The sequence below is a fragment of the Acartia tonsa genome, chromosome 2 (assembly GCF_053477335.1).
Source record: "Acartia tonsa isolate MP-2025a chromosome 2, ASM5347733v1, whole genome shotgun sequence".
Lineage (NCBI taxonomy): Eukaryota > Metazoa > Arthropoda > Copepoda > Calanoida > Acartiidae > Acartia > Acartia tonsa.
In genome coordinates this window covers 218507-245496 of record NC_137261.1, presented here as the reverse complement: position 1 = coordinate 245496, position 26990 = coordinate 218507, and the positions used below count along the sequence as shown (strand labels likewise).

Genomic DNA, 26990 nt, shown 5'->3' with positions numbered 1-26990 from the left:
TTAAATCGGCACCACGGGGCTAAAAAAACTAGTTTTAATCTCATAATTGTACATTCTATATCCGCGGAAAGCCGTTTATAATACGATACGAGAAATAACTATTCCAGTATAGCTACGAAACCGATTAATATCCGCTGGATTCGAACCGGTTCATAGCCTTACTGAAAAATCATGTATATCATCGTATTACAGACGGTTTTCCACAATTACAAAAATAAAAATAATAAAATTAATACCAGTTCTGTTATCCAGGCCTTTGGCCCCTCGGGGCTGACAAAATCGGTTTTAACCTTATAGTTTTTTTTTATTTAATATTCGCGGAAATGATGTGATAATAACTATTTTCAAATATATCAAAAAGTTTGTATTGTTTGTAATGTTAATTTATAGTATTATGTTTAAAATCAAAACAGATCATTCTTATCTTTTTCAGATTTATATTTTACAGTTATATAAAAATGTTGAAAAAATGTTAAAGCATTGTCAATCGTTGTCGGGCGAGGGTCGCGGCGGCGGTAGCGGGGGGCATATTGGCAGCGGCGGACAAAATGGCGGCAAACCGGCGTCTCCGCCGCCCCTGCCCCCAGAGTTTGAGCTGTGCACGGAGACAATTTCTTTGTCGTCGAGTTCATCTTCGAGATCTTCACCAACTTTGTCAAGCATCAGGTAATAGAATGATGTTCGTTTGTCTGTCTGTTTGTCTATTTGTCTATTTGTCTGTTTGTCTGTCAGAGTTTGAGCTGTGCACTGAGACAATTTCTCTGTCATCAATTTCGTCTTCTAGATGCCAACTTTGTCAAGCATCAGGTAATAGTACGTCTGTAAGTCTGTCTGTCTGTCTGTCTGTCTGTAAGTCTGTCTGTCTGTCTGTCTGCCTGCGTCTGTCGTCTATATGTATATTGTATGTCTGTCCTTTGTTTGTTCGTCTGCAATGTGTTGAAGGAAACGATATTTTCTCGTCTCCTATAAAAGATAGACAGCTAAACTTATGTGACTCCATTAGTATGAGCTTACCAATCATTTATGAAGGGTCCATTCCAATAAGATTTGTCTTAATAACCTTAATTTCCAGGGATATAAAGGGATAAAAAAATGATTGATATATTGAATATTGATGTACATCCACAATTATGATACACAAAATTACTCCTTAAATAGATTTCAATAAGTGGTTGAAATTTTTGGACACTTAACTTCATGAACCAAACCAATCAAAATTCGAATGAGATAACAGATAACGTTATTATAAAACTTTGGTAACTAGTTCAAAAAACAGCCCAATGTCTCCTCCCTCCCTGATTAATTTCACTTGATCAAGAAAATTTTAAACTTTTATACACAAAAACGTGACGAAAACCCTGTTTCTCTCTAATCAGTTTGAAAATGTGCATTTTTTGTGTAAATAACTTTGCATGATTAGGTAATTTAAAAGATACAGCCACGAGTTTATAAAGAAAAGCTTGAAGATTTATATACGCCACACGGGTAAAGAGATAAGTCAATATGCATTGTTTTATATACAGCTTTCCGCGGATTTTAGAATAAATAATTATGAAATTAAAACTAGTTTTGTCAGGCTCAAAGAGATGCCCGGGCTAACAAAACTAAACTTTATGATTTTTATTTCAATATTTATGGAAAATTATCTTTAATACGACGCTGTATATGAGTTTAAAGTATGGCTGAGAATCGTTTCTAATCCAGCGGATATTAATTGGTTTTATGCCATAGTTCCATATTACATCTCGATTTAAGCTAAGCTATTTTTTAATTCTGATACATTTTTATTGCTTTTTAAAAAGATTTAATTTATATACTTTTATCCCCTGAAAGATAACAATATGTATACCACAAGCGCATTTATTTTGACATCCATGTATAAAAATCAATATGAAGCATTTTAAATTTTTCCGCAGGGGGAGATGCCTATGATCTAAATAGATAAGACAATGGCCGATAAATTGATGTACATCCCCAATGATGATACACACAATTACTCCTTCTTTTGATACATTAGTAGTAGGAAACTTTTTTAACCAACCCATCAAAATTCAATGAAAGTCCCCAAAGTTGTTAATCCAACAAATAATTAAACCTTATTTAAAACTTTGGGGACTAGTGAAATAAACAGCCCAATGTCTCCTCCCTTTCCGGGGGAGATGATTATATGAAGCCACATTTTCTCAATTATGTTTGGGTACTATCATAATAACGAACACGCGCTTTTGCCGCCGCGCGTCAATTTACGCAGCTTTTCAACAATATTTCACCATAAACGCCCAATATGGTCACGAATATTGCATACCTAGGGGTATTTTCAACCCATCCAGGGAGGGAGGGGACATTGGACTGTTTATTACACTTGTCCTCAAAGTTTTATAATTACGAGTTCTTATTATTTTCTTGAACAACTTTGGGTACTTTAGTTTAGTGTCCTGACGTTTCAAACACTAATTGTATTCTACTGATGGGTAGTGTAGTGTATCATCATTGGGGATGTACATCAATTTATCTGTATTATCCCTTTAGATCCCTGGAATGTCCTAGGTGCGCATAACTAATGAAATTTCTCGCACAATTATTATGTGCATGCGCGCCGCATTTATTGACAAGCCTTATAGTAAAATGCACGTAGGGACGTCCAAGCTTTTTATTTTCAGGGGGGTAAAATGAGGGATTTAAAAGTCTTTAATCTAATTTATTTTTTAAAAATTGTAAATTTAGATATTTTTTCTAAGTATAAGGGGGGTAGACACTTCTTTACACCCACCCTTGGACGTCTATGGCAATTTCAAATTTGGTCGTATTAGAAATTCTAATAAAATAACTTTAGATTTGGTACAGATATTTTGCCAAAACAAGAAAGGGAAGTTAAATAAGAACTAAACCAATTTAAAGTTGCATTAAATCTAAAGGAGTAAATTAAGTTCATACCTAATAAAGTCATTGAATAATTAACTTTGTTCAGATTCTTTTTTATCTTTGCAGAACTTTCCTTCGACGCTATGTAAATTATATATTTGAATCATAAACTTATAAACTTTTTGACATGTTACATATACATATGAAAAGAGATTTAGAATATACTTGGATATTAAGACAGGGGAAAAGTTGTCGTGAATTTAGCTTTCTAATATAGACCTTATTTATTGATCCGTTTGTTAATTTAGCCAGATGCGAGTATTACTTTATAAGAGTAGTTGAAAATCTGGTGCAACATCCAAGTAATAATAAAATAAATCCATTATTTGAAACGACTTTTGTGGCTGACGTTGGGGGTAAATCAAATTTTACACTCTATTCACGAAAAAAAGTTGTCTGTCATGGAGGATCAAACACAATTTCACATTCATTTTTTACAATAGATACATACATAGTACATAGTACTCAGAAATAACCTTATGCATTTTTCTAAAAGAAAAGCTTTTCTATTTCAGGGCTCGGCAGCTACACGTCATTTGGTTGTTTATTACACTAGTCCCCAAAGTCGTTAATAATGTTCTCTTATTCGTTGGTTTATTTATTGAATTTTGATTGGTTGGTTCAATTAGTTGAGTGTCCAAACGTTTCAACCATTAATTTTAAATCTACAGAAATGGTAATTTTTAATCAATATTAGTGATGTCTTATCCCTTAAGATCACTGCCTGCCTTCCCCTTATTTACCCCCTGTTGAATTGCTGTGCACGCCACTGTTCGTAACAAGCGATCTAAAGGGATAAGACAATGGCTGATAAATTGATGTACATGCCCAATGATTATAGACAAAATTACCCCATCTGTTGATTTCAATTAGTGGTTGGAACGTTTTGACACCCAACTCATAAACCAACCAATCAATATTTAATGAAAGTCCCCAAAGTACATTATGCCAACGAACAAGAAAATATTTATATACAACTTTGAGGACTAGTGTAATAAACAGTCCGATGTCCCCTCCCTCCCTGCTTGGCTCGTAACCCATTGACAACTTTCAGAATATTGATTTCGTAATAGAAAATTTCTTGTGTCAATATTATTTTCCATGAAGAAGACACGCCTAGAGAGTTGACGAGAAAAATATCAAATCAAATTGAAGGCGTAATAGTCTTGACAATGGATTTATTATTACATGGATGTTGCACAAGATTTTCATGTTATTTATTAAAAAAAACTTGCTGCTGGCTAAAATAACGATACATCCCACCACCCCCCCCCCTCCTACTGGATGAACAAACTGACAAAACAATGTTCCATGCTAAATTGACTACAATTATTCCCCTGTCATAATATCCACGTATATTATAAATCCATTGTCTTGAATAAGATCAGTATCTGTTTATATTTCAATCTATCAATCTATCTAGCTAAGTTGTAATATTTTAAATTTTAAAAAGCTAAGCCTTTCTATATTTAGGGTAGTTCCGTCCGTCTGCCCGTAAGTATACCCTTGTCATGCATACTGCATTTAAGTTGTTTTCGGATATTCTATATTTGTTAATGTTTGTTTGTCTTGCATTCTGATTTGTTAATCGTCGCTTTTTATAATGTTTTCATCCCAGTTTAGTGGGTAAAACTATTTATTTGAATACATGCTGAACCTTAAATTTAAACAAAGACTCACAAAAACTTAATCTAAATCTATAATATTATCTAAATTATATTTTTTGTTATAAATTACTCTCTTTTTTAGTAGCGAGGCTACTCTAAAATTTACTTTGTCTGTCGGTCACAGAATACACATCTATTCTAAATATTGTTTTGTCCGACTGTCTCTAGGTCACACTTCACAAGCCATAAACCTTACTTTTTAATATTTTGTGATTTCTTTTAATTTATGTCTATCATCTATCTTTCTATTCTGTGAAATGACAATTCAACATCTTTTATATATTTTACTTTGTCCGTTTGTTCTTTCCATTATTTGTGTAGATTCACTAATTATGGATGTTGTCATCCTTGTTTTTATATTAATGTTATCATAAAATATTCTTTTCGCTACTTATGGATGTTGTCATCCTTGTTAAATGAATAAACCACTCACAAATACTGAATAAAAATATGAATATTTCTTTGTGTTACATAAATGATTGGCATATAATATACGTGGATATATTGACGGGGGAACATTTGTCGTCAATGTAGGTTATTACATTGATCCTTATTTATTGTTCAGTTTGTTCATCCAGTAGGAGGGTAGGGGATGGATGGGGTAAAGGAGTTGATTGAAAGGTATCGTTATTTTAGCCAGCTGCAAGCATTATTTATTAGAGTACATGAAAATCTGGTGCAACATCCATGTAATAATATATCGAGTGTTACATAAAATTTGATCTAATTTCATTAATGGATTTAAATTTGTACAAAATGATACTTAAACAGTTTTTTGTTCTTCTCTTTTGTCTGAATGATATTAAATATTCCAATATTATGATATTAGCAAAAAGGCGGGGTTTCTAAAAGTGTAACTTATATACAATTATTCAATTTAAGAATCAAAAATATTAAATTGTTTTCTATTATTTTAAAATTGTTTTATTTTTCACCCCAATTTAAAACACCAAAGTTTATATGACAATGTTTCCTTTTTCTTTGGCTTAACATCTTTAATTGAATTTTGATTGGTTGGTTCATAAAATTAATCTCCGAACCTTTCTACTATTAATTGTAATTTACAAAAGGGGTAGTTCTATGTATCATTATTGGGGATGTACATGAATTTATCGCCCATTTTCTAATCCTTTTATAGACTTGTTATTTTCTTCACAAACCTATTAACTTTATTTTTTTGTCCATAATTTAGCTAATGTTTTTCTTCGTTTTGGAGTATAATCATCCTTGTTAATTTGTTAGAAAAGATAGTTCGTACTGTAAATATATATGCTAGCAAATACGTCCCCAGATGCCACTAGGTGCCCTTGAGGTGGTGAGAGGAAAAAATCATCCCACCCCCTCCCCACTTGAAATTGTAGTTTTAAAAAATCTTTCCATGACCCAAGAGAGGCTTAAACACTGTATAGTAGAACCATATCGGTTCAGCGGTTAGCAAGATCCTACGGTACAGACAGAAACACACATAGAGATCCTGTTACTTTTATATATGGATTCAAACAATCTTTGTAAGGCAACATTATAGTTATTTATCGAAACATATAATTGACACAGTTAGAAAAATGAAAAAATATAGTTATTAATGATTTGATTCTATTATTTATAAAAAAATGTTGTTCGTTACTATACATTTTCAGTATGGCCGAAAACTTATTCTAATCTTGCGGATATCAATCGTTTTCGAAGTCATACTAAAAAAAGCAGCTTATCACTTTTGCAGTTAAATAAATTGGTGTCAAACGCTGTAGTATTATTTTGTTTGACATTTATGCATGTTTGCATCTCTAAGAAGGAAGGGGACAATTGGCTGTTTATTACAATAGTCCCCAAAGTTTTATAATGACGTTTTCTTATTTGTTGGCCTAACAAAGTTGGGGACTATTATTCAATTTTGATTGGTTGATTCATTAAGTTGAGTCTTCAAAGGTTTCAACCACTAATTTTAATCTACAGAAGGGGTAATTTTGAGTATCATCATTAGTGAAGTATATCAATTTATCGGCAATTGTCTTATCCCTTTTAATCCCTGATATTTGCATCACTCACTTCCTCAAAAAAATGACATTTTGACCCAAGAATGAAGTAGATTATATGTTGCTATTATGTAAGTCGTAACTATTGTCACTTTGAATTCCTTGTGTAAGCATACCATTCATGCAACATTTTAAAGATTTTGACATTTTATTTTTTTAGAAGTTTGCCTTTAGGTCCGTAGGTCTGTCTGTCTTTCTTGAAAGTTAATTTTTAATATCTACGTTGTTGCATTGGATGTTCATTGTTAATGTATGTTTGTTTTGTGATAGTTTTTTTTATCTTATTATAGACAGCTTTCCGCAGTTATTAAAACGAAAAAGTCAAAAGATTTAAACCAGTTTTGTTATCCTTTAGGGCCCAAAGTCCCGTGCTAAAAATGATGGTAATCCAGCGGATATTAATCAGTTTCGAAGCCATACTGAAACTAATATTATCCTATTGATCAAAGTAGTGAGTTTTACTTATTTTTCTGGTAAACACTGAACCGATTGCGTTCTCCATTAAATTCACAGAATTTTATTCATCATTATTTGGGATGTACATCAATCATTATTACACATTGTCTTACCCCTTAATGTCCTTGATAATAAACTAAACGCACAGGAAGCACGTATTTGCTTTTCAAAATGTCTACCTAAAACCATTTATAATAACATTGCTGTTGCTCTCAGGGATCTAAAGGGATAAGACAATGATGTGCATCCAAAATGTCTACTTAAAACCATTTATAATATTGCTGTTGCTTTCAGGGATCTAAAGGGATAAGACAATGATGTACATCAAAAATGTCTACTTAAAACCATTTATAATATTGCTGTTGCTCTCAGGGATCTAAAGGGATAAGATTATGATGTACATCCAAAATGTCTACTTAAAACCATTTATAATATTGCTGTTGCTTCCAGGGATCTAAAGGGATAAAACAATGATGTACATTCAAAATGTCTACTTAAAACCATTTATAATATGCTGTTGCTTTCAGGGATCTAAAGGGATAAGCCAATGATGTACATCCAAAATGTCTACTTAAAACCATTTATAATATTGCTGTTGCTTTGATAGTTGTATGTTTCAGGGATCTTATGGGATAAGACAATGACCAACAAATTGATGTACATCCCCAATGATGATACACAAAATCATCCCTTCTGTAGATTACAATCAGTGGTTGAAGCAACCAATCAAATTTCTATAAAGTCCTCAAAGTAGTTGAGCCAACCAATAAGAAAACGCCATTACAAAACTTTGGGAACTAGTGTAACTAAACAGCCTAATATCCCCTCTCTACCTGAGTTGTTTGTATAATGATTGATTTGTATATATTGATGTATATCACCATTGATGATGCACAAATTTTACCCCTTTTGTAGATTACTATTAGTTGTTGAAACGTTTGGACAATTAAGTCAATGAAACAAGCAATCCAAAATGCAATAAAAGTTCCCAAAGTAGTTATTATAAAACTTCGGGGACTAGTGTAATAAACAGCCCAATGTGCCCTCCCTTCCTGAGTTGTTTGTATAATGATTGATTTGGATATATTAATGTATATCACCATTGATGATGTACAAATTTTACCCCTTCTGTAAATTACTATTAGTTGTTGAAACGTTTGGACATTCATCTCAATGAAAATTCAATAAAGTCCCCAAAGTAGTGATTATAAGACTTTGGGGACTTGTGTAAGTAACTAAACAGCCTAATGTCCCTTCTCTCCTTGTGGTGTTTGTATAATGATTGATTTGGATATATTTTCTCAAAGCTTTTCCTCCCAACCTTGACTCAATATTATCTTCTATGACAGTGTGCATTATAAAACTTTGGGGACTAGTGTAATAATCAGCCCAATGTCCCCTTCCTTCCTGTGGTGTTTGTAAAATGATTGATTTGGATATATTTTCTCAAAGCTTTTCCTCCCAACCTTGACTCAATATTATCTTCTATGACAATGATGTGCATACAGTGTAGCTAAAATTGCTAGGTTGCCGAACAAAATAAGCCATTTTTAAGGGCATTATCTTTGTCTGAAAATCTTTTAAGAATGTATGGTTATGGGGTACGACTGTTTTTTTTTGTGTTTATGGTATTGCCTCACCTTTTTCGACATTCAATTTTATATTTACAAAGTAAAAAATTGGGGGGTGGAGTAATTTTTGCCAGGGGATATTTATCTTGGAAGGGTGGTTGTAAATAGTTATAAAATAGCTGTAAAACTCCCAAGAGCTTATGAGAACCTATACATATTGTTGGGACACCCTACCTGTTGTTTTTAATATTTGAAATATTGTTGGGATACCATGCCTGTTGTTTTTGTATAGGAAACAAGATCAGAGTCACAGCGTCATTTATTCGTCTGATGAGTGTCGGAAGTGGGACACCCTGCTTGTTGTTTAATATTATAGATACTGTTGGGACACCCTGCCTGTTGTTTTTGTATAGGAAACAAGATCAGAGTCATTTATTCGTCTGATGAGTGTCGGAAGTGGGACACCCTGCTTGTTGTTTAATATTATAGATATTGTTGGGACACCCTGCCTGTGTTGTTTTTGTATAGGAAACAAGATCAGAGTCACAGCGTCATTTATTCGTCTGATGAGTGTCGGAAGTAAGGAATTATTAGACCCAGGGAGGGAGGGGACATTGAGTTGTTTATTACACTAGTCCCCAAAGTTTTATAATTAAGTTTTCTTATTAGTTAGCTTAAAAACATTGGGGGCTTTGATGCTTTTTTGATTGGTTGGATCATTAAGTTAAGTGTTCATTTGTTTCAGCCACTAATTCATTCTAATCTACAGAAGGGGTATTATCATTGGGAATGTACATCAATTTAGCGGCCATTGTCTTATCCCTTTAGATCCCTGATTATTATACAAAATACGTTTTACAGGAAAACATATTGTTTGGTGATTGGTTCAAGCTTTAATATGCTCAGTTTTTATGTAGTGAAGCTTCTCTAAAGTTTGAATTTCCGTCAATCCGTAATGCTATAGGAAAAAATGTGATTTTCTCATATGTTATTGAGGATAGAGATCTGAATGGTTCAGATTTTTCAACTATCATTGCTAATTCTAATTGCCAAAGATCGCTCATTAAAAATTAGTAAAAAAGAATGTTTATCAAGATGGACCATTTTAAACTGTTTCTCTCAATCATTGTTTGTTGTAAAATCTGCTTTATCAATTTTAAATAATATGGGTCTAAATTCTGATTTTCTTAATGATTTTCTTGAGTTTCTATTAAAACAAAAAAATAATATCTCATACTTCAAATGTACATGATTTATATTCCGTAATTCGTAATTTATCTATTATAAACATTTAAAAATACATAAATTCATAGTTTGTTTCATGTTTAACTCGAAATAAATTATATAAAAACAACAACAAGATTGCTTTGACATATGTGCATCTAGTCTATACATTGTTTTGTTCATCTGTCTGTCGGTCGGTCTTGAAAAGGTTCCGTAATTTGCTTTGAGTTCATGCATATAATCTTTCTTACTTTTATTTGTTATGGCAATTGGACATCTTCTCTATAACTCACTTTTTTCTTTTGTCCATTCTTTGGCATATTGTGAGTCGGTACTTATGGATGTTGTCATTCTTTTGTTATACAATATACATACATAATACATTTTTGTAGCTACTGTATCATTATTGTTGCAGTCTAAAAAAATATTCGTGGAAAATTGTCTATAATACAATTCGATGAATAACTATAAAACTAATATATTTTATTTTATTTAGGGATATGACGGATTCACTGAATATTTCCATCTCCATGCTTTCTAATACGAGGAAAATTGTCTTTAATCATGTAATAATAGTAATCTGTAATCATGTATTAATCTCAACTAATTAATGTCATCAACATAAGGAAGAAACTATTATAAAATACCTATAACTTTAAATAAAAATCTATGACGATTATTCCCTTTTCTTATCTTTGCATAAAAATGTAACAATGTTATCTTTATGTAACAAATTTTTATATATACATGCATTTTTCAAAAGTTTGATTGAAAGATAATTAAAACTCAGATATGAGCCACCGCTAACCTCTGGACTAACACCATTTACAACTGTAACCACAGCATCAAATCAATCCACAAGGTAGTAACTTTTTACTAAGGCTCAGCAGTTGTGTCCTAACCTCTGGACTAACACCATTTACAACTGTAACCACAGCATCAAATCAATCCACAAGGTAGTAACTTTTTACTAAGGCTCGGCAGTTGTGTCCTAACCTCTGGACTAACACCATTTACAACTGTAACCACAGCATCAAATCAATCCACAAGGTACGAACTTTTTACTAAGGCTCGGCAGTTGTGTCCTAACCTCTGGACTAACACCATTTACAACTGTAACCACAGCATCAAATCAATCCACAAGGTAGGAACTTTTTACTAAGGCTCGGCAGTTGTGTACTAACCTCTGGACTAACACCATTTACAACTGTAACCACAGCATCAAATCAATCCACAAGGTAGGAACTTTTTACTAGGGCTCGGCAGCTGTGCCCCCAACCTCTGGACTGACACCATTCACAACTGTAACCACAGCATCAAATCAATCTACAAGGTAGGATCTTTTTATTAGGGCTCGGCAGCTGTGCCCTAACCTCTGGACCAACACCATTCTCAACTGTAACTACAGCCTTAAATCAATCAACAAGGTACGAACTTTTTACTAGGGCTCGGCAGCTGTGCCCCCAACCTCTGGACTAACACCATTTACAACTGTAACTACAGCATAAAATCAATCAACAAGGTAGGAACTTTTTACTAGGGCTCGGCAACCGATTACAGATACAGACCAAACTATTTTCAGTTTTTAGATAGATTTCCTAGACAAAAGTTATAAAATCAAAAGTTTAGTTTGTCTTATTTGTTAATTAATTAACTTTAAAATTTTAATTGCATTTCATATAGTAATAAGAATAATAATGTTTTAGACAACTACCTGGCTCAAGTGGTAGAGACCTTTTTCGTCTGCTAGCTAATTGCTTTCTGTTCTTTTGTATGGACTTGGCTATGTATATATTTCTCACGCTATTAGCTGATTTCAAAAACCCATCACAAAATCGGAACAGAATTACATACATATAATTCTTGTCCCCTCTTTTCTTTTACTTTAATTTATAATTGTATTTTTAATATTTCAGAGTATCAATAACCAAATCATTTTCTGCGCGAATAAGAAGCACAATCACATCTGTCCCATCTAATAGGTCAAGGTTATATAAAAGTTTATGCTTAAAATTGTTTTTAGAATAAAAAATAATAAAATTGAACCGATCCGTGTTCACCCCAATAGAATAGCTTTTCATAGGTCCAAGGAAGGTTTATAAATGTTTTGGTGGAGGGTACCACCACCTTCCCAAGAGGAACCGCCCCTAAAAAATTACCCCCCCCCAAAAAAAAAAAAAATCAACTAAAATAACAAATAGAGTTGGGGGGAACGTTCGCCCCCCCCCCCTTTTTTATACTGGACAAGACATGTATACATACAAACACATAGTAAAGGTTAATTAACCTATTTTAGAAAAGCAATTGAAAATTTTAATAAGCCATATTTACCCTAGCATACTTTGTATAAAACCTTGGCGTAGACTATCCCTGCCGGAGACAGCTAAGCCTTGCCTACCCCCCAAGCCCCTGCTGTCCTCGCATAGTGTCCTAGGCTCCAGAGCCCTGCCCATCATGTCAGCAACATCCAGGTAACCTAACCTAACCTAACCTTGTCTACAACCCCCCCCCCCCCCCAGCCCCTGCTCTCCTCGCACAGTGTCCTGGGCTCCAGAGCCCTGCCCATCATGCCAGCAACATCCAGGTAACCTAACTTAACCTAACCTAACCTTGTCCACTACCCTCCCAGCCCCTGCTCTCCTCGCACAGTGTACTGGGCTCCAGAGCCCTGCCCATCATGTCAGCAACATCCAGGTAACCTAACTCAACCTAACCTAACCTTGTCTACTACCCTCCCCAAGCTCCTCCTCATAATTCATATTTGTTGATAAGAAAAGGCAGTCATGTTGTCTGGGTAAAAAAATATATGTGGTTGCGTCACCACCAGCCGACTTTCTAACGCCTAAGCCCTTGGAGGCCGCTAGGGGCACTTGAGGTGGAGGGTAGAATTCGTGAATTTTAAGGGGGAATTTCATTTGGAGGTTCGTGGTACAGACTCCGATAATAGTTATAAATCTTCTCTGAAACTTTAAGAAGATTAACTGTAAAGGAGAACCTTATCGGTTCCGTTGTTAGCGATACATACATTACTAACATACACACACACACACACACACACACACACACACACACACACACACACACACACACACACAGATATCCTATTTCTTTTGTGTAAGGATTACATTTTAAATTTGGGCCACAATTTATTATCCACGGATGATAACATTATTTGTTATTTATCTTTGTCTTTAAAAGTATTTATACAGCAAGACCACAATTTTAATATTTTTAAAAGCGAAGCTTTTCTATAATTAGGGTCGGTCCGTCCGTCCGTCCGTACGTCCGTCCGTCCGTCCGTACGTCCGTCCGAGATAGATAGCTTTTATTCGTTAATTTAGGCATGTTAGAATTGTCCTATCGATTTCAAACTTTGCATGATGATTCCTGTAGTAGTTGGGTACGATTTAGAAAGCGTAGCAACTCTATAATCATTACCAGAATGTCCGTACGTCCATTTTAAACATGTTGATTTTTCTACTTTTTTAACAACAAATTTTCAAGTGTTTTAATTATCCGTTTGATCTGATTTTTGGTATATTGATTTCTGGGACAACAAAGAACAATATTATAAGCGAAGCAACTCTATAATCAAGTCCAAAAATGTAAGTATGTCAATAAACATTATCCTGTTTTTAAGCAGTTTTTCAACAAATTTACCTACAATTTTGATTCGACATTTATACATTTATGTTCCGATTTTTCAGTTCAGATACTATATAAGTGTTAATGTCCGTTTGTCCTACCGTTTCAGTGCTTCGCTTTTATGGATGTTGTCATCCTTGTTTTCTGTTGGTTTTTGTGCAAAATTGGTGATTATGGGGTTGTAAAGTAACTGCTAGAGATGTTTTATCTACATAAGTACTTCAGGGAAAAAAAGAACATTCAAATTCGATCAAAAGATAGAGGGACAAAGAAACTCAAAAATCAGCCTTGCGACGGCATATGGGTTTTCTTTCCCACTTCTCTCATCTCCCTCATTTATATGACGTCACATGGCTGATTTTTGAGTCACTTTCTCCCTTTACATCAAAAGTTTAAAATTGAAAGCTTATATCCTTATGACCATCGCAACTGTAACAAATGTCGGAAATGTTATAGGTTCGAATCTTTGTCCTACACTGCGTCCGAACTAAAGACACTAAAATGGTTCCTACTGCTGTTATGCCTTGGCCAAAAACAGGTGCAACATAATTACCATGGACACTTCACTAGTAATATTTAATAATTAAAACTGGGCCTTTATGTAAATATCCGCAGAAAACTGTCTATAATACGATGCTAAAAAAAACAAAGCATTCTTTGGTGCCTGTTTATAAATGCTCACACAATAAATATCTGCAAATAATAGTCCTTGTGCAGATATATAACATCCTCAATGATGATACACAAAATTACCCCTACTGTTGACAAATAACTATTATTTATTCCTTGATGCATGTTTATAAATGCTCACACAATAAATATCTGCAAATAATAGTCCTTGTGCAGATATACAGTATGACCCTCGAAAAAGTATTTTTAAGCATCTGCAGCTCTTATTTCTCAATGAATTATTAAAAAATGCATATGTCCTTGTTCTCCATAGTATTCCACGTAAGTAGATATAAAAATATTTTTTTACCTCCATTAACACCGGAGATTTTTAGAGCTAAAGTTTTGAAAAAGTGACTGAGAAAAAGAATTTTTTTTTGTTTCTCTTATTTTTTGGATGATAATATTATGTTTTTCTGGCAACTGAATAATGAGACACAAAGAAAAACAAGTTAACTAAATATTTCTTTTTTATTCTACAAAAAAATATAAATTTTTAATGGCAAAAAATACTACTGAATGAATTGATTATTTGCAAATTTTAGGTTATTTATTAACCCTTTTTTATAGAAAAGGATTAATTATGACAGTTGCTCCGCCTACTTTTCTGACATCTCAATTATTTAATAGGGGGTAAATTAAGCTTTTTAGACTAAAAAATCATTATGTTTTATTTTTATTTTCTTCATAACTTTTTTGTTATTAAAGTTAGGATTGTGAAACAAAAACAATTTTCCTGCTATATTCATAGAGATTTATTTGTTTATTTAATCTTAAACAATTTTGCCTAATAAGTAAGTTTTTCAAAATATCATTAAACTAAAAAGACTCAAAAAATATGTGTAAAAAATGCTTTTTACTCAAAAACTAAATTTTTTTATTTCATTTTTGTATGAAGTTTCTGCTAGTAACAAAAATAAAAGGATTTCTAGCTCAATTTTGCTAAAAAAATCGTTTCATGTTAAAAGTTACTTTTTCCTCAGTCACTTTTTTAAAACTTTAGCACTAAAAATCTCTGGTGTTAATGGAGGTAAAAAAAATATTTTTATATCTACTTACGTGGAATACTATGGAGAACAAGGACATATGCATTTTTAAATAATTCATTAAGAAATAAGGGCTGCAGATGCTTAAAAATACTTTTTCGAGGGTCATACTGTATAACATATAACATCCTCAATGAGTGGGTTAAAGGTTTCCTCAATAGAGGGTCTGACAATTACATCAAATAAGCGATTTTATTTGCTGTGTTTTACACTAGTTGCCAAAGTTTTCAAATAGCTTTTTCTTATTCATTGGCTTAACATCTTTGAGGATTGAATTTTAATTGGTTTGTTCATTAAGTTGAATGTCTAAACGGTTCAATCACTAAATGTAATCAACAAAAGGGTTTTTGTGCATCATCATTGGGGATATACAATACATTAATTTATAAGCCATTGTCTTTTCCCTTTAGATCCATGCAAGATTGTATATTTTACAGTTTTGTTTTTGATTACACTTTGCTAAAGATTTTAAAATAAGAATTATAGCAAAATTGACAAAATTTCAAAAAGACCCAAATTCATGAACCCTCTAACCGCACCTAACCAAAATTGATATATATTATCACAACCAATTGAACAATGTAACAATAAATAAAGAAAAATACACCTATTTTAGGTTAAGTTTTTTGAGAATAAAAAATCATCCTTTATTTGTCTTAAACACAAAAACAAAGAATTTAAATTTTTCCCATTTATTATGCCATAAAAATATAAATCGAATTATTGGTTTGAATTTAACAAAATGTAAATTTTCTTTAGGAAGCTGCTTAAAAAAAAGTCGGACAGCAATTGATTTTATAACTTAAATATGCTACATAATGATAGGAATGTTTTAGATTTAATAAAGGCATAGTTATTTTCATCTCCCCCATAGTGTTATGATCTGACTGGCAGACAGACATAGTAGAGTTAGAAAGCAGCTTCGCTACTAAAAAGTGTGTTTTGTAATTTAAGCAGAAGATATTCAATTTTGCTCAGACAAATGACCCAACTTTATATGTAAATATAGAACATATTTAATCGATATATGATTACTTGGATGTTGCACCATATTTTCACATACTCCAATAAAATGGCCCTTCCAGCTGGCTAATATAACGATACACCCCATCCACCCCTATAACCCTTTTCCCCTTTCCTACTAGTAAGTAAAAATACTGACCAATAATTAGAACAAAATTACAACCGAATTTGACGACACAATTTTCCCATGTCATATTCCACGTATATTATATTTACTTGCCAGGTATAAAATGATTATATGACGTAGACACAAACATTGAAAAATGTAGGGACATGGGGATATGTAAAAGCAATTTCCAGTATGGCTTCGAAACCGAATGATATCCGATGGATTTAAACTGGTTCTTAGCAATACTGAAAAATAATGTATTGCATTGTATTATAGACAATTTTTCCGCTAGGCTAACAAACAAAACATGTTCTAATCTTAAGTAATTATGCATTTTTGTTTGCCTAAGATTCAAACCTATCACCTTTCCACGAATTTACCAAACTCTTTATCTCTTTTATCAGACAAGGAAGCAGCCAGTAGAGCCATAAGATGAAATATAACTTCAATATGTAGACTAATAAAGTTTCATATGGTAGGATATCTTCTTTGATGTACATCCCCAATGCTGATACACAAAAGTACCCCTTTTGTAGATTAAAATTAGTGGTTGAAAAGTTAAAATACTCAACTTAATGAACAAACAATCAAAATTCATTGAAGTCCCCAAAGTTGTGAAGCCAACGAATAAAAACAATATTATTAAACTTTGAGGACCAGTGTAATAAACAGTCCATTGTCCCCTCTGTCTCTGCACAAGAAAGCAGCCAGTAGCCATAAGATGAAATATAACTTCAATATGTAGACTAATAAAGTTTCATATGGTAGGATATGTTCTTGGAGGGCAACAACAACAGTGTGGCTTAAAAAATGTGGGGAAAACAATTTTCGTCTCACAAACAAACTTTTTTTATAGCAAGATTTTCAAATAAAATATTTTAACACCTCATTTCGAACACAGTAAAAGTGTCTGACTGATTATGACGTAACAAAAAAAAATTAGCCAATGAGAGGCCATTATTGACCAATGGTAAAATTTATAGTGGCCTCTCATTGGCTAATTTTTTTTGTTACGTCATAATCAGTCAGACACTTTTACTGTGTTCCCTCATTTCAAGACTTTTTACTTATTTAAACATTGCTTATTAAATATAATAACTGGCTTTTCTTGAGCTAGACTAACAATTATTTAATGGATAATTTTAAATTCTTACTTGTTTGGTTTAAGCCATTCTGACAAATTATTTACCGTCTTCTTGAGATAAATTTACTTATTACTTGTTTTGTGTGAGTAATGGCCTATAACAAAATCTTTCCTGGCTTCTAGAATATAAAACTTTTTTTACTTGTAATGTGTGGGCCATACTAGAATAAAAATATTTTTAAGTTTTACTTGTTTTGTGTGAGCCATACTCTAACAAATTGTTACCTGGCCTCTTGAGATAAATTTGTATTTTTGCCTGCATACACCAGAGAGAACATTTATCTTTAGACTTCTAGTTCATATTCTTTTACATTAAAATTCCTTCTACTATATTGTTGAATAAAAACACTATCGAATAATCTCCTTCTATAAAGGAATGAAAGTATTAACTTTTGAGAAAACAAATAAAGAGACCACGATTTAGATTATTTAGATACGTTTCATATGTTTAGTTAGGTTATAATAAACATTAAGTTTAGCTAACAATTGAAAATTTTAGAGAGAAAAATTACTAAAAGACCTATGTAACGCTTCCCTGAAAGAAAGATTTGTTAGTGAGATATAAATTAGGAATATAAAAGAAAAAGACAATTAAATCAATAAATTAATGTCTTTTCCCTATGATGATACATAAAATTATCCCTTACTATTAGTGGTTGAATTACAATTACTCATTAGGCATTTTTTGGGGGATATTTGCAAAGCCCTGATTGATATTTTTTTTAGGCTTAGTGTTGATAAAGACAGAGGAAGTCCAATCCTAATCAATTGCAGGTATTTATTTTATCCATTAAATTTGTAATTATCATATCCATTGATTCATTTTCGTTTTGAAAGATTTTTTTGGGGGAGGGGGGATTTTTCCAAGGTTCGATTTCTCTTGAAAGGGTGGAGATACCCTTTCCTAAAATAAATATACACAATCACTGGCCCCATAAAAATCTTTGCTGTAAAGAAGAACCATACACGTTAATCAGTTAGCGAGATCCTTTGTTACAGACAAAAAAAAGCTAAATACTTTATATAAAAAGATTATATATTTCAAAATTATTCTTCAGGTGGTTAGAGTCCCCAACTCAAGAATTTGAACCCAAGTGTAAGCCACCCCCCAGCCCACCTCCCCTTCCCCCCTGGTTTACCCCCACAAATCCCCCATCCCCGCCAAAATCCCCGCCTCCATCGCCCCCCGCAACCTCCCCTCCCTCCTCTCCTGCCCTGAAACCCGCCCCTAAACCACCCCCAATGCCCCTACATCCCCTGCACACCAACCTAACCATTGTCTCTCTCCCCAACTCACCAGCAGCGGTCAAATCAACAGGGAAGCAGCTTATAGTGCCTAATAAAAAAATGACATCATACAATACAAATGACTAATGATAGGCCCTTATATATTGTAATTGACCAATGGTAAAATGTATACTGGCCTATCATTGGTCATTTGTATTGTTTGACGTCACTATAAGCTGCTTTATCAACAGGTACAGGCACTAAGCAGCTGTCAACTTTTTCAACTAAGCCGGTCAACTCAAGCTCAATCATAATCCAAGCCACGCCCACACAGCGCAGAGGGGAGGAGGGGGGTCAGCAGCGTAATTCTGTGGGTAGGAGGGAGCCCCCACCCCCGCCCCCAGTTAGGACAACACGGCCATTGGGAAGTGTGGCCACATCAACTGGAGGCAACAACCTACAACTTAATCCTAATAAACAAGGACAAGATGTAACCTCTTCATTAGGTATGCATTTCATTTGACTAACTTGTGTAACATTTTATGATAAATTAGAAACGCCCCTAGAGGCCTCTTTCAGAACTGAAATGTTTACTTTCAAATTACCTAAGTTGAGAAATAATTTGTTAAGATCAGTTGTTTTATTTATGTTTCTAGCGCCACATAGAGGCTCTCTTAAATATTATTTTAGAGATTTCTCATGGAAGGGTGGTGATAACCTCCCCCAAATAATTCTAAAACTTCCCAGGAGCCTTAAATAGCTACACTGTAAAGGAGAAACATATCGGTTCACAGATTAGTAAGATCCCTTGCTGCTACAGACAGAGAGACAGACATGCATCCTATTACTCTTATATAATTATAGTTTTGAATAATTTATTTAGAATGTGATAAACCTGGGGAACCCTCCTCCCCCCGTTCCACCGCTAGTCAATATTCCCATTACATCAGCCAACCATCACCAAAGAACGCAGCTGCCAGACCATATTCAAGCAGCAATGACAGCTGCCAGCCGCAGTTGTCAGTAGCCGCAAGACAGATTAGTTATAATGACGCATTTGCTGCGAAAGGTCAAAGTGATTATTTGAGCAGCATGACTAGTGCTAACAGCTCTAGACAATCGTCTGTAGAAAGTTCGGCAGCTGTTTTAGCAGCTGCTACTAACAGACATACTAACAGTGAAACCAAACGGCTCAGTGGTTGTGCAGATGCAAACACTAGGCTCGGCACTGGTTCTGCCAGGAACAGTTTGCATAGAAATGGCATGGGATATGAGGCCGAGCCTTGCTCACAGAATATTAAATCATGTTCACCGATTTTACCAATGAAATTGTCACAGGTAAAATATTTTTCTAATATCAGAAAGAAAGGGGACAATTGGCTGTTTATTACGCTAGTCCCCAAAGTTTTATTGTAACGTTTTCTTATTTATTTGATTAACAACTTAAGTGGCTTAATGAATGTTAATTGGTTGGTTCATGAAGTTGAGTATACAAACATTTCAACTAGTAATTGATCAACAGAAGGGGTAATTTCGTGTATCATCATTGGGGATTAACATAATTTTATCGGATTTTGCCTTATCCCTGTTGATCCCTGGATTTGAAGTAAATTTTTAGATTAGAGCACTTGACGTTTGAGGTGGGGGTATGGTTATTAGTCGAGAAAAAATGTGATAATGTTTTTTTCCATTGGAGATTTCTTTTGGAGGATGAGGAGGGTGGTGGATTTCTCCCCCAAAATAGTTGTAAACCTGGACATGTAAAGTAAAAGATTAAACCATATCGGCTTCAGGGTTATTGAGTTTTTTCTCTACAGACAAAGACACAGACAAATATTCTGTTGCTTAATGTAAGGATATTAAACATGTATATCATTTTTTTTTATTTTAACTCTATTAAGGAGATATTTCATAATATTATTTACTATTATGCAAATTATGCAAATTTTATAAACGTAATTTGTTTGCTAGCGGAACAAGATTTAATCCCCCGCCTTAATTTAATTAGTTTTCCAAACATCAGATCATTAAAAGCGAATTTTTCTACAATTTGGGTCTGTACGACCGTACGTACTGTTAGCTCTTTTAGTTCATTTAGTAATGCTAGAATTTTCCTATCTCTATCAAACTTTGGATGATTATTCCTGTAACAGTATAATTTAGAAAGCGTAGCAACTTTATAATCATTACCAGCGAGTCCGTATGTCCATTTAAATCTTTTTTTACCACTTTTTTAAACACTTTTTTGACAACCAATTTTTGTATCCAATTATCATCTATACATCTTATTTTTTTTTAAAATTGATTCCTAGAACAACAAGCAGGGGCGTCCAAGCTTTTTAATTTGGGAGGGGGGGGGTAATTCGTTTTTGGGGGGAGGGGTAAAATGGCAAATTTTTTTTACCCCCACAAAATTTTTACCCCGGGGGCAAAATTTGCTTGGGGGGGGGGGGCAGGGGTAAATTTAGTTTATCCCCCAAAAAATTTACCCCCTGGGGTAAAATTTTTTGGGAGGGGTAATTTAAATTTTATTAAATATATAGTATTAAAAACGCGCGCGAAGCGCGCAAAATTTTTTTTTATTAGAGATTTTTTATGGGGGGGGGTATTTACCCCCCCAAAATTGTTTGGGGGGGTAAATACCCCCTCCTGAATGGTTGGGGGTGCCTACGGCAACCCCAGGGTTGGGGTACAATTTAAAGGGGGGGGGGGCCGAGGGGGGGGTAAAATGAAAAAAAAATTGGAGGTGCCTACGGCACCCCCAAAATCGTTTTGGGGGGGTAATCGCCCAATTACCCCCCCTTGGACGTCTATGACAACAAGGTATACATTTTTAACGAGGTATCTAAAATCAAGTCTTAAAAATGTAATTAAACAGAATCCTGTAATTGAACAAATTTACACTCTACAAGTGTTCATGTTCGTTTCTTCAACCGTTTGATTTTGGAGCTTCGCTTTTATGGATGTTGTCATCCTTGTTCTAATTTGATAGAATAAATAAAGAGTTAGATCTAAATGTTTGGTAATTACCAGAGAGAGGGGATAATGGGCTGTCTATTACACTAGTCCCCAAAGTTTTGTAATAACGTTTTCTTATTCGTTGTCTAACCAACATTGGGGACTTTAGTGAATTTTGATTGGTTGATTCATTAAGTTGAATGTTTAAACGTTTCAACGACTAATTTTAATGTACAAAAGGGCTAATTTTGTGTATCATCATTAGGGATGTACAACAATCAATCGGCGATTGTCTTATCCCTTTAGATTCCTGGGTAATTATCCTACCTAACTTAATCTTCATGGGGGCTATATTTAGAATATTCATGTAATTTGTCGTCTCGACTTTGAAATTCATACTTTCCTTAGAAATTCTTAGACCTAAGTTCATTTATAAAATGATATATATAATCAAACATTCGTGTCTTTTGAAAAATTTTATCAATAATTTTGATTTAAGAGATAACTATGAAATATTTTTTGCGCGTTAATATGCTATGCGGGAAAAGTTTTGGCGTTTTCATTTTATCGTGGTTATAACAATATGTGAAAACAACATGCCTATAGATCTTACAAAATTCGTAGATTTCAGAAAAATTTCGATTCCAGCATTTAAGTTAAACAATATAGGGGTAAAATGGGTTTAATAACTGTATGTTCCCACCCCGAGGACCCAGTGCCGATTTTCAATTGGGTTTTTGAAAATCAACCAGTAGCGTCTGTAATCCTAAGTAAGATGGGATCCACAGTGTATTTTCTTTTGTTTTAGGACAAGAAACCTGTTAACAAAGTAAACCTGCAAAAGAAAGATTCTATCTACGCCAAACTTGCTTTACGGTAAGAATATTCATTCATTACATTGTATTATAGACAGCTTTCCGTAGATATAAAAATAAAAAGTAAACAAAGTAAACCTGCAAAAGCAAGATTCTATCTACGCCAAACTTGCTTTACCGTAAGAATACTTTTTTTCAGTATTGCATCGAAACCGATGGATATCCGCTGGATTAGAACCTGTTCTCAGCCATACTGTAACCCATGTAGAACATTGTATTAAAGACAATTTTCTACAAATGTTAAAATAGAAATCATAAAATTGATACAAGTTTTGTTAGCCCGGGCCTAACAAAACTGGTTTTAATATTTTTTTTATTTTAAGATCTACGGAAAGCTGTCTATAATACGATGTAATACTATTATTTACTTTAGACAATTTAAATTTGCAAGTAAAGTGTTACAATTTACTGTATAACATATATAATCTTTCTAGCTTAATCTTTGTCTTGATCTGATTTCTATTTTGATTGTTAAGTGGACTTTAAAAGAATTCCCAAAATAGCAACTGCATGTCAATAACCTTTGCCCCAGTAGAACAAACCACTTGTATTAAACAACAGATCTATAGTTTAGATGTGTATACAGACAACTATCTACCTTCCTTTTTCAAAGACCTCTTTCGTCTTCTTCTAAATTATTTTCAGCTACATAGCTGAATTAATATAAGCGACACCATTGGTTGATTTTCAATGACCCAATAAAAAGGTTGCACAAGGCGGTTGCGTTTTACTCTAATTATTATTAGACAATAATTTACTAGACGCTATAGTTTCTACACAGTCTAGACTCTTTAGTGTTAGGGGGGGGGGGTGGAGTTGACCCCCCATTTTCAGTAGTAGTTTAAAAAAAAAAAAATTTAAATTATTGAGGTGATATTTTTTCTCGGGGAGATTTCTCTTAGAAGAGTGGTTGCAACCTCCCCTAATTTATATCTACAAACCTTCCCAGGACCTATGAGAAGCTACCCTGTAAAGGAGAACCATTTCGGTTCAGTGGTTAGCGAATTCCCCATGTACACACATACAAACAAACATCCTGTTTTTTTATTATGAGGATGATATCAATGCTAAGCCTCTTATAGACACAATTACAATTGTTTGTCAGCGAGGGGAGGGGACATTGGACTGTTTATTACACTAGTTCCCAAGGTTTTACAATAACGTTGTTGTATTCATTGTAGACTTTGTGGGCTTCTATTGAATTTTATTGGTTAGTTCATTAAGTTGAAGGCCCAAATGTTTCAACTTCTAAATGTAATCTACAGAAGGGGTAATTTAATGTATCATCATTTGGTCGACCAGTGTCCTATACCTGTTTGTTTGTTCTTAAAATAAAGGTGTGTATATTTATTTCAGGAAACCAAAGACTTTATCTTTCTCCCTTCCAACTGGCAAACTATCTAGGTCACAACTTTGTAACAACAAATAAAACAAAACCTGTAGTAATAAGCTACAGAATACTTGTGTATGTACATCCTATTATATAAAGTAGTAAGCGTTTTTTGTCTGTCCCGAAGGATCTCGCTAACCGCTGAACCGATCGGGTTCTCCTTTATAGGGTAGATTCTCATAGGTCATGGGAAGGTTTATAACTATTTTGGGGGAGGGTACCACCACCCTCCCATGATAAATCACCCCTAGAAAAAATTACCCCTTCCCAAAAAAGAAACTTGAACGAAACATAAACCAATTATTTCTCTAATTAAATATTTTAAATAAAAAAAAACATTCAAAGTGCCACTAGAGGCCTCTAGGGGCGTAACCGCTAGTTTAAATAAAAGGAAGTAGCTAATAGTGCATAATAAAAAATGACGTCATACAATACAGATGATCAATGATAGGCAAGTATACATTTATATTGATTAATGGTAAAATGTATACTGGCCTATCATTGGTCATTTGTATTGTAGGGCGTCATTTTTATTAGGCATTATACTCTGCTTTAAATAGAGGCAATTTTCAACAAGGATGACAACATTTATATTTACAAGCGAAATTTAACAATTCAGAAAAAAGAATATTACTTATCCTAATATATAAAGTAGTAATGTTTTTTTTTCTGTAACATAAAATTTTAGGTTCCTAGAAGGTTCTAGACTATTTCATTTTTAGATTTGAATTTTATATTTGCTTTAAACTTTAAACTTTTAAACTTTTAGCTTTCATTGAATATAAGGGCTAAAAAAGACAGAATTAACATTTTAGATACAGAATCAAAAATTTAAAAAGATGACCATCTTATACTTATTATAGAAATAGTTAACTTCCTAGAGTATATCTAATACCGAGAAAAATATGAGTCTCCAATGTAGAAAACCTTTGCCTTAAAAATATATATAAATGTAATTAACCAAAAAAGTATAAAAACTATTTTTAAAGATAAATAACACTTACTAATATGATAAAGTAAAATGGTGAATTTAACAATCTTTTCCCTTTATATTTACTTTGTGAATTTTCAATGTGCTATACAATAATGGACATATAATAAATAGACATTATGACACGTGAAAAAATAGGTTATTTTAAAAATTTAATGTATCTCATTTATTGGTCAGCTCGTCCAACCAAAAGGAAAGAAGGCGATACGGATAAGGGGTTAAATGGTGGTTTCATTATTTTAGCCCGATTCCAATTTTTACCTTATAAAAGAACATGAAAATCTGTTGTAACATCCATGTAATACTATATCCATTTACACACAGCATACACAGCTTAAATTTAATTCTTCATAGGTTTTCGATAAAATGTTTCTTCACCAAACATAATTGCACATTTTTAGTAAAGAAAATTCTTATTAGGAAACAAGGTTGTTCATGTTGATATCTAGTCAGTAGTCAGATAGACAAACAGACGGACAAATAGGAAGACAGAAAGTCAGAAAGAAATACAGACAGAAAAAAAACAGACAGGCAGAGAGACATACAGAATTAAAGGCAGACAGACAGACAAACAGGTTTTTAATGAAATGTTTTTTCACAAAACGTAATTGCGAATTTTTAGTACAGAAAATTCTTGGATTATTAAGAAACAAGGTTGTTCTATGTAAATAGCTGGGAGAGAGATAATATAAATAATAAAATATAGATATCTAGACAGAAAGACAGACAAACAGAAAGATAAACGGACACAACTAGAAAGACGGCCAGTCAAATATAGAGAAAGAGATAGATAGAAGATAGAGAGATAAATAGATAGATAAACTGACATACAAACAGACAGACTAACAAATATAAATAAGGACAGATACACACAAACAGACAGATAGACAGACAAGCAGACAGACAAGCAGACAGACAAACAAACAGAAAGCCAGAAAGATAGAGTGAGATAAAGAAAGAAAATGAGACAGAAAGCGAGAAAGAAAGAGAGAGAGAGAAAAAAGGAAAAACAGCCGAACAGACAGGCAGACAGGCTGACAAAGAGACAGACAGATAAAAAGATATAGAGAAGATAAGATAGAGAGAGTGCAAGAGCGTTAAATAGATAGATACGAAAGACAAGACAAGAAACAATTTTAATTCTGATTTCATAATTCAGATTTTAGAAGTTTTTACCTAACATAAAAATATTGACATTTATAAAGGCCAGGCCTGAGCATTGAAATTAGGATAACCAACAATTTCTTCATCACAGATTTAAAAAATTTTCTTAACAACTTGTAATTTTATAAATTTATATTGTACTAGCGTCTGAGCCCCTAGCATCTAAAGGCTCTGTATTTGAAGGGGTAGGTAGGAATAATAAATAGCTTAAAACTGTCTCAAGATTTAAATCTGAAGCTTACTTAAGAGAACCCAATAGGCTCAGTAATTAGTGAGATATTAAGCTTCAGACCAAACATCTTATTACTTTATTAATAGGATTATATAAAGAACCATTTAATTTTAAAGAATAATAAAACTATTATCTTTGAGTTAGTTTTAATGAGTAGAAGTTTTAAAAATGTGTTTACTTTAAAAAGTATTAAAATTCTATTAAATTAATAAATTTGTTACAAATGGTTGATGTATGACATAGATTGGAGAGAGACAACGCTATAGTTCATCAAAATAATAACAACACCAAATCACAAATGGGAATCAAAACATTAAACAACAACAATAATATTGGACCAGGAACGACAAGGATTTAGACCTTGAATTTAATCATTTTTTGGATGTATTTAAATGAAAAATTGGTTAAAGAAGGGGGGATATGGGAATTTAAATTTCACTGGTATCCAACGTTGAAAAAGACGATTATTCGTTGGCTAAAAAACTTTGGGTACTAAAATTGATTACCCAACAAATGGGAATCAAAACATTAAACAATAACAATAATTTTGGACCAGGGACAAGGATTTTTATTTAAAATTAAAGATGTATTTAAAGAATTTTGGGCACTTTTATTAACTATTTTTTAAATGGGAATCAAAACAT

At 33.3% G+C, this 26990-nt stretch overlaps 2 protein-coding genes across 2 annotated transcripts; both read left to right on the top strand.

Annotated features, from left to right (window-relative positions):
- The first annotated feature begins 437 nt into the window (after positions 1-437).
- Positions 438-12364, top strand: LOC145312346 (uncharacterized). Its single transcript, XM_080151589.1, has 5 exons — positions 438-666; positions 10370-10439; positions 10999-11111; positions 11790-11855; positions 12237-12364. The coding sequence occupies exons 1-5, from the start codon at positions 470-472 to the stop codon at positions 12346-12348; spliced, it is 558 nt and encodes a 185-aa protein (XP_080007715.1). The 5' UTR covers positions 438-469; the 3' UTR covers positions 12349-12364.
- Positions 12365-12496: 132 nt separating this feature from the next.
- On the top strand, positions 12497-26704 carry LOC145312345 (uncharacterized). Its single transcript, XM_080151588.1, has 8 exons — positions 12497-12567; positions 18236-18283; positions 18568-18787; positions 19026-19242; positions 19620-20074; positions 22503-22570; positions 23926-23973; positions 26590-26704. The coding sequence occupies exons 1-8, from the start codon at positions 12551-12553 to the stop codon at positions 26702-26704; spliced, it is 1188 nt and encodes a 395-aa protein (XP_080007714.1). The 5' UTR covers positions 12497-12550.
- The last annotated feature ends 286 nt before the right edge of the window (positions 26705-26990 follow it).

Bases quoted from the DNA above. Each gene is read 5' to 3' on its own strand.
- LOC145312346 (XM_080151589.1), top strand. From the start codon at position 470: ATGTTAAAGCATTGTCAATCGTTGTCGGGCGAGGGTCGCGGCGGCGGT. The intron at 10,440-10,998 runs GTAATAATAGTA...CTGTAACCACAG, and splicing joins GGAAAATTGTCTTTAATCAT to CATCAAATCAATCCACAAGG. The intron at 11,856-12,236 runs GTCAAGGTTATA...ACCTTGGCGTAG, and splicing joins ACATCTGTCCCATCTAATAG to ACTATCCCTGCCGGAGACAG.
- LOC145312345 (XM_080151588.1), top strand. The intron at 20,075-22,502 runs GTAAAATATTTT...CTTTTGTTTTAG, and splicing joins TACCAATGAAATTGTCACAG to GACAAGAAACCTGTTAACAA. The intron at 22,571-23,925 runs GTAAGAATATTC...TATTTATTTCAG, and splicing joins TACGCCAAACTTGCTTTACG to GAAACCAAAGACTTTATCTT.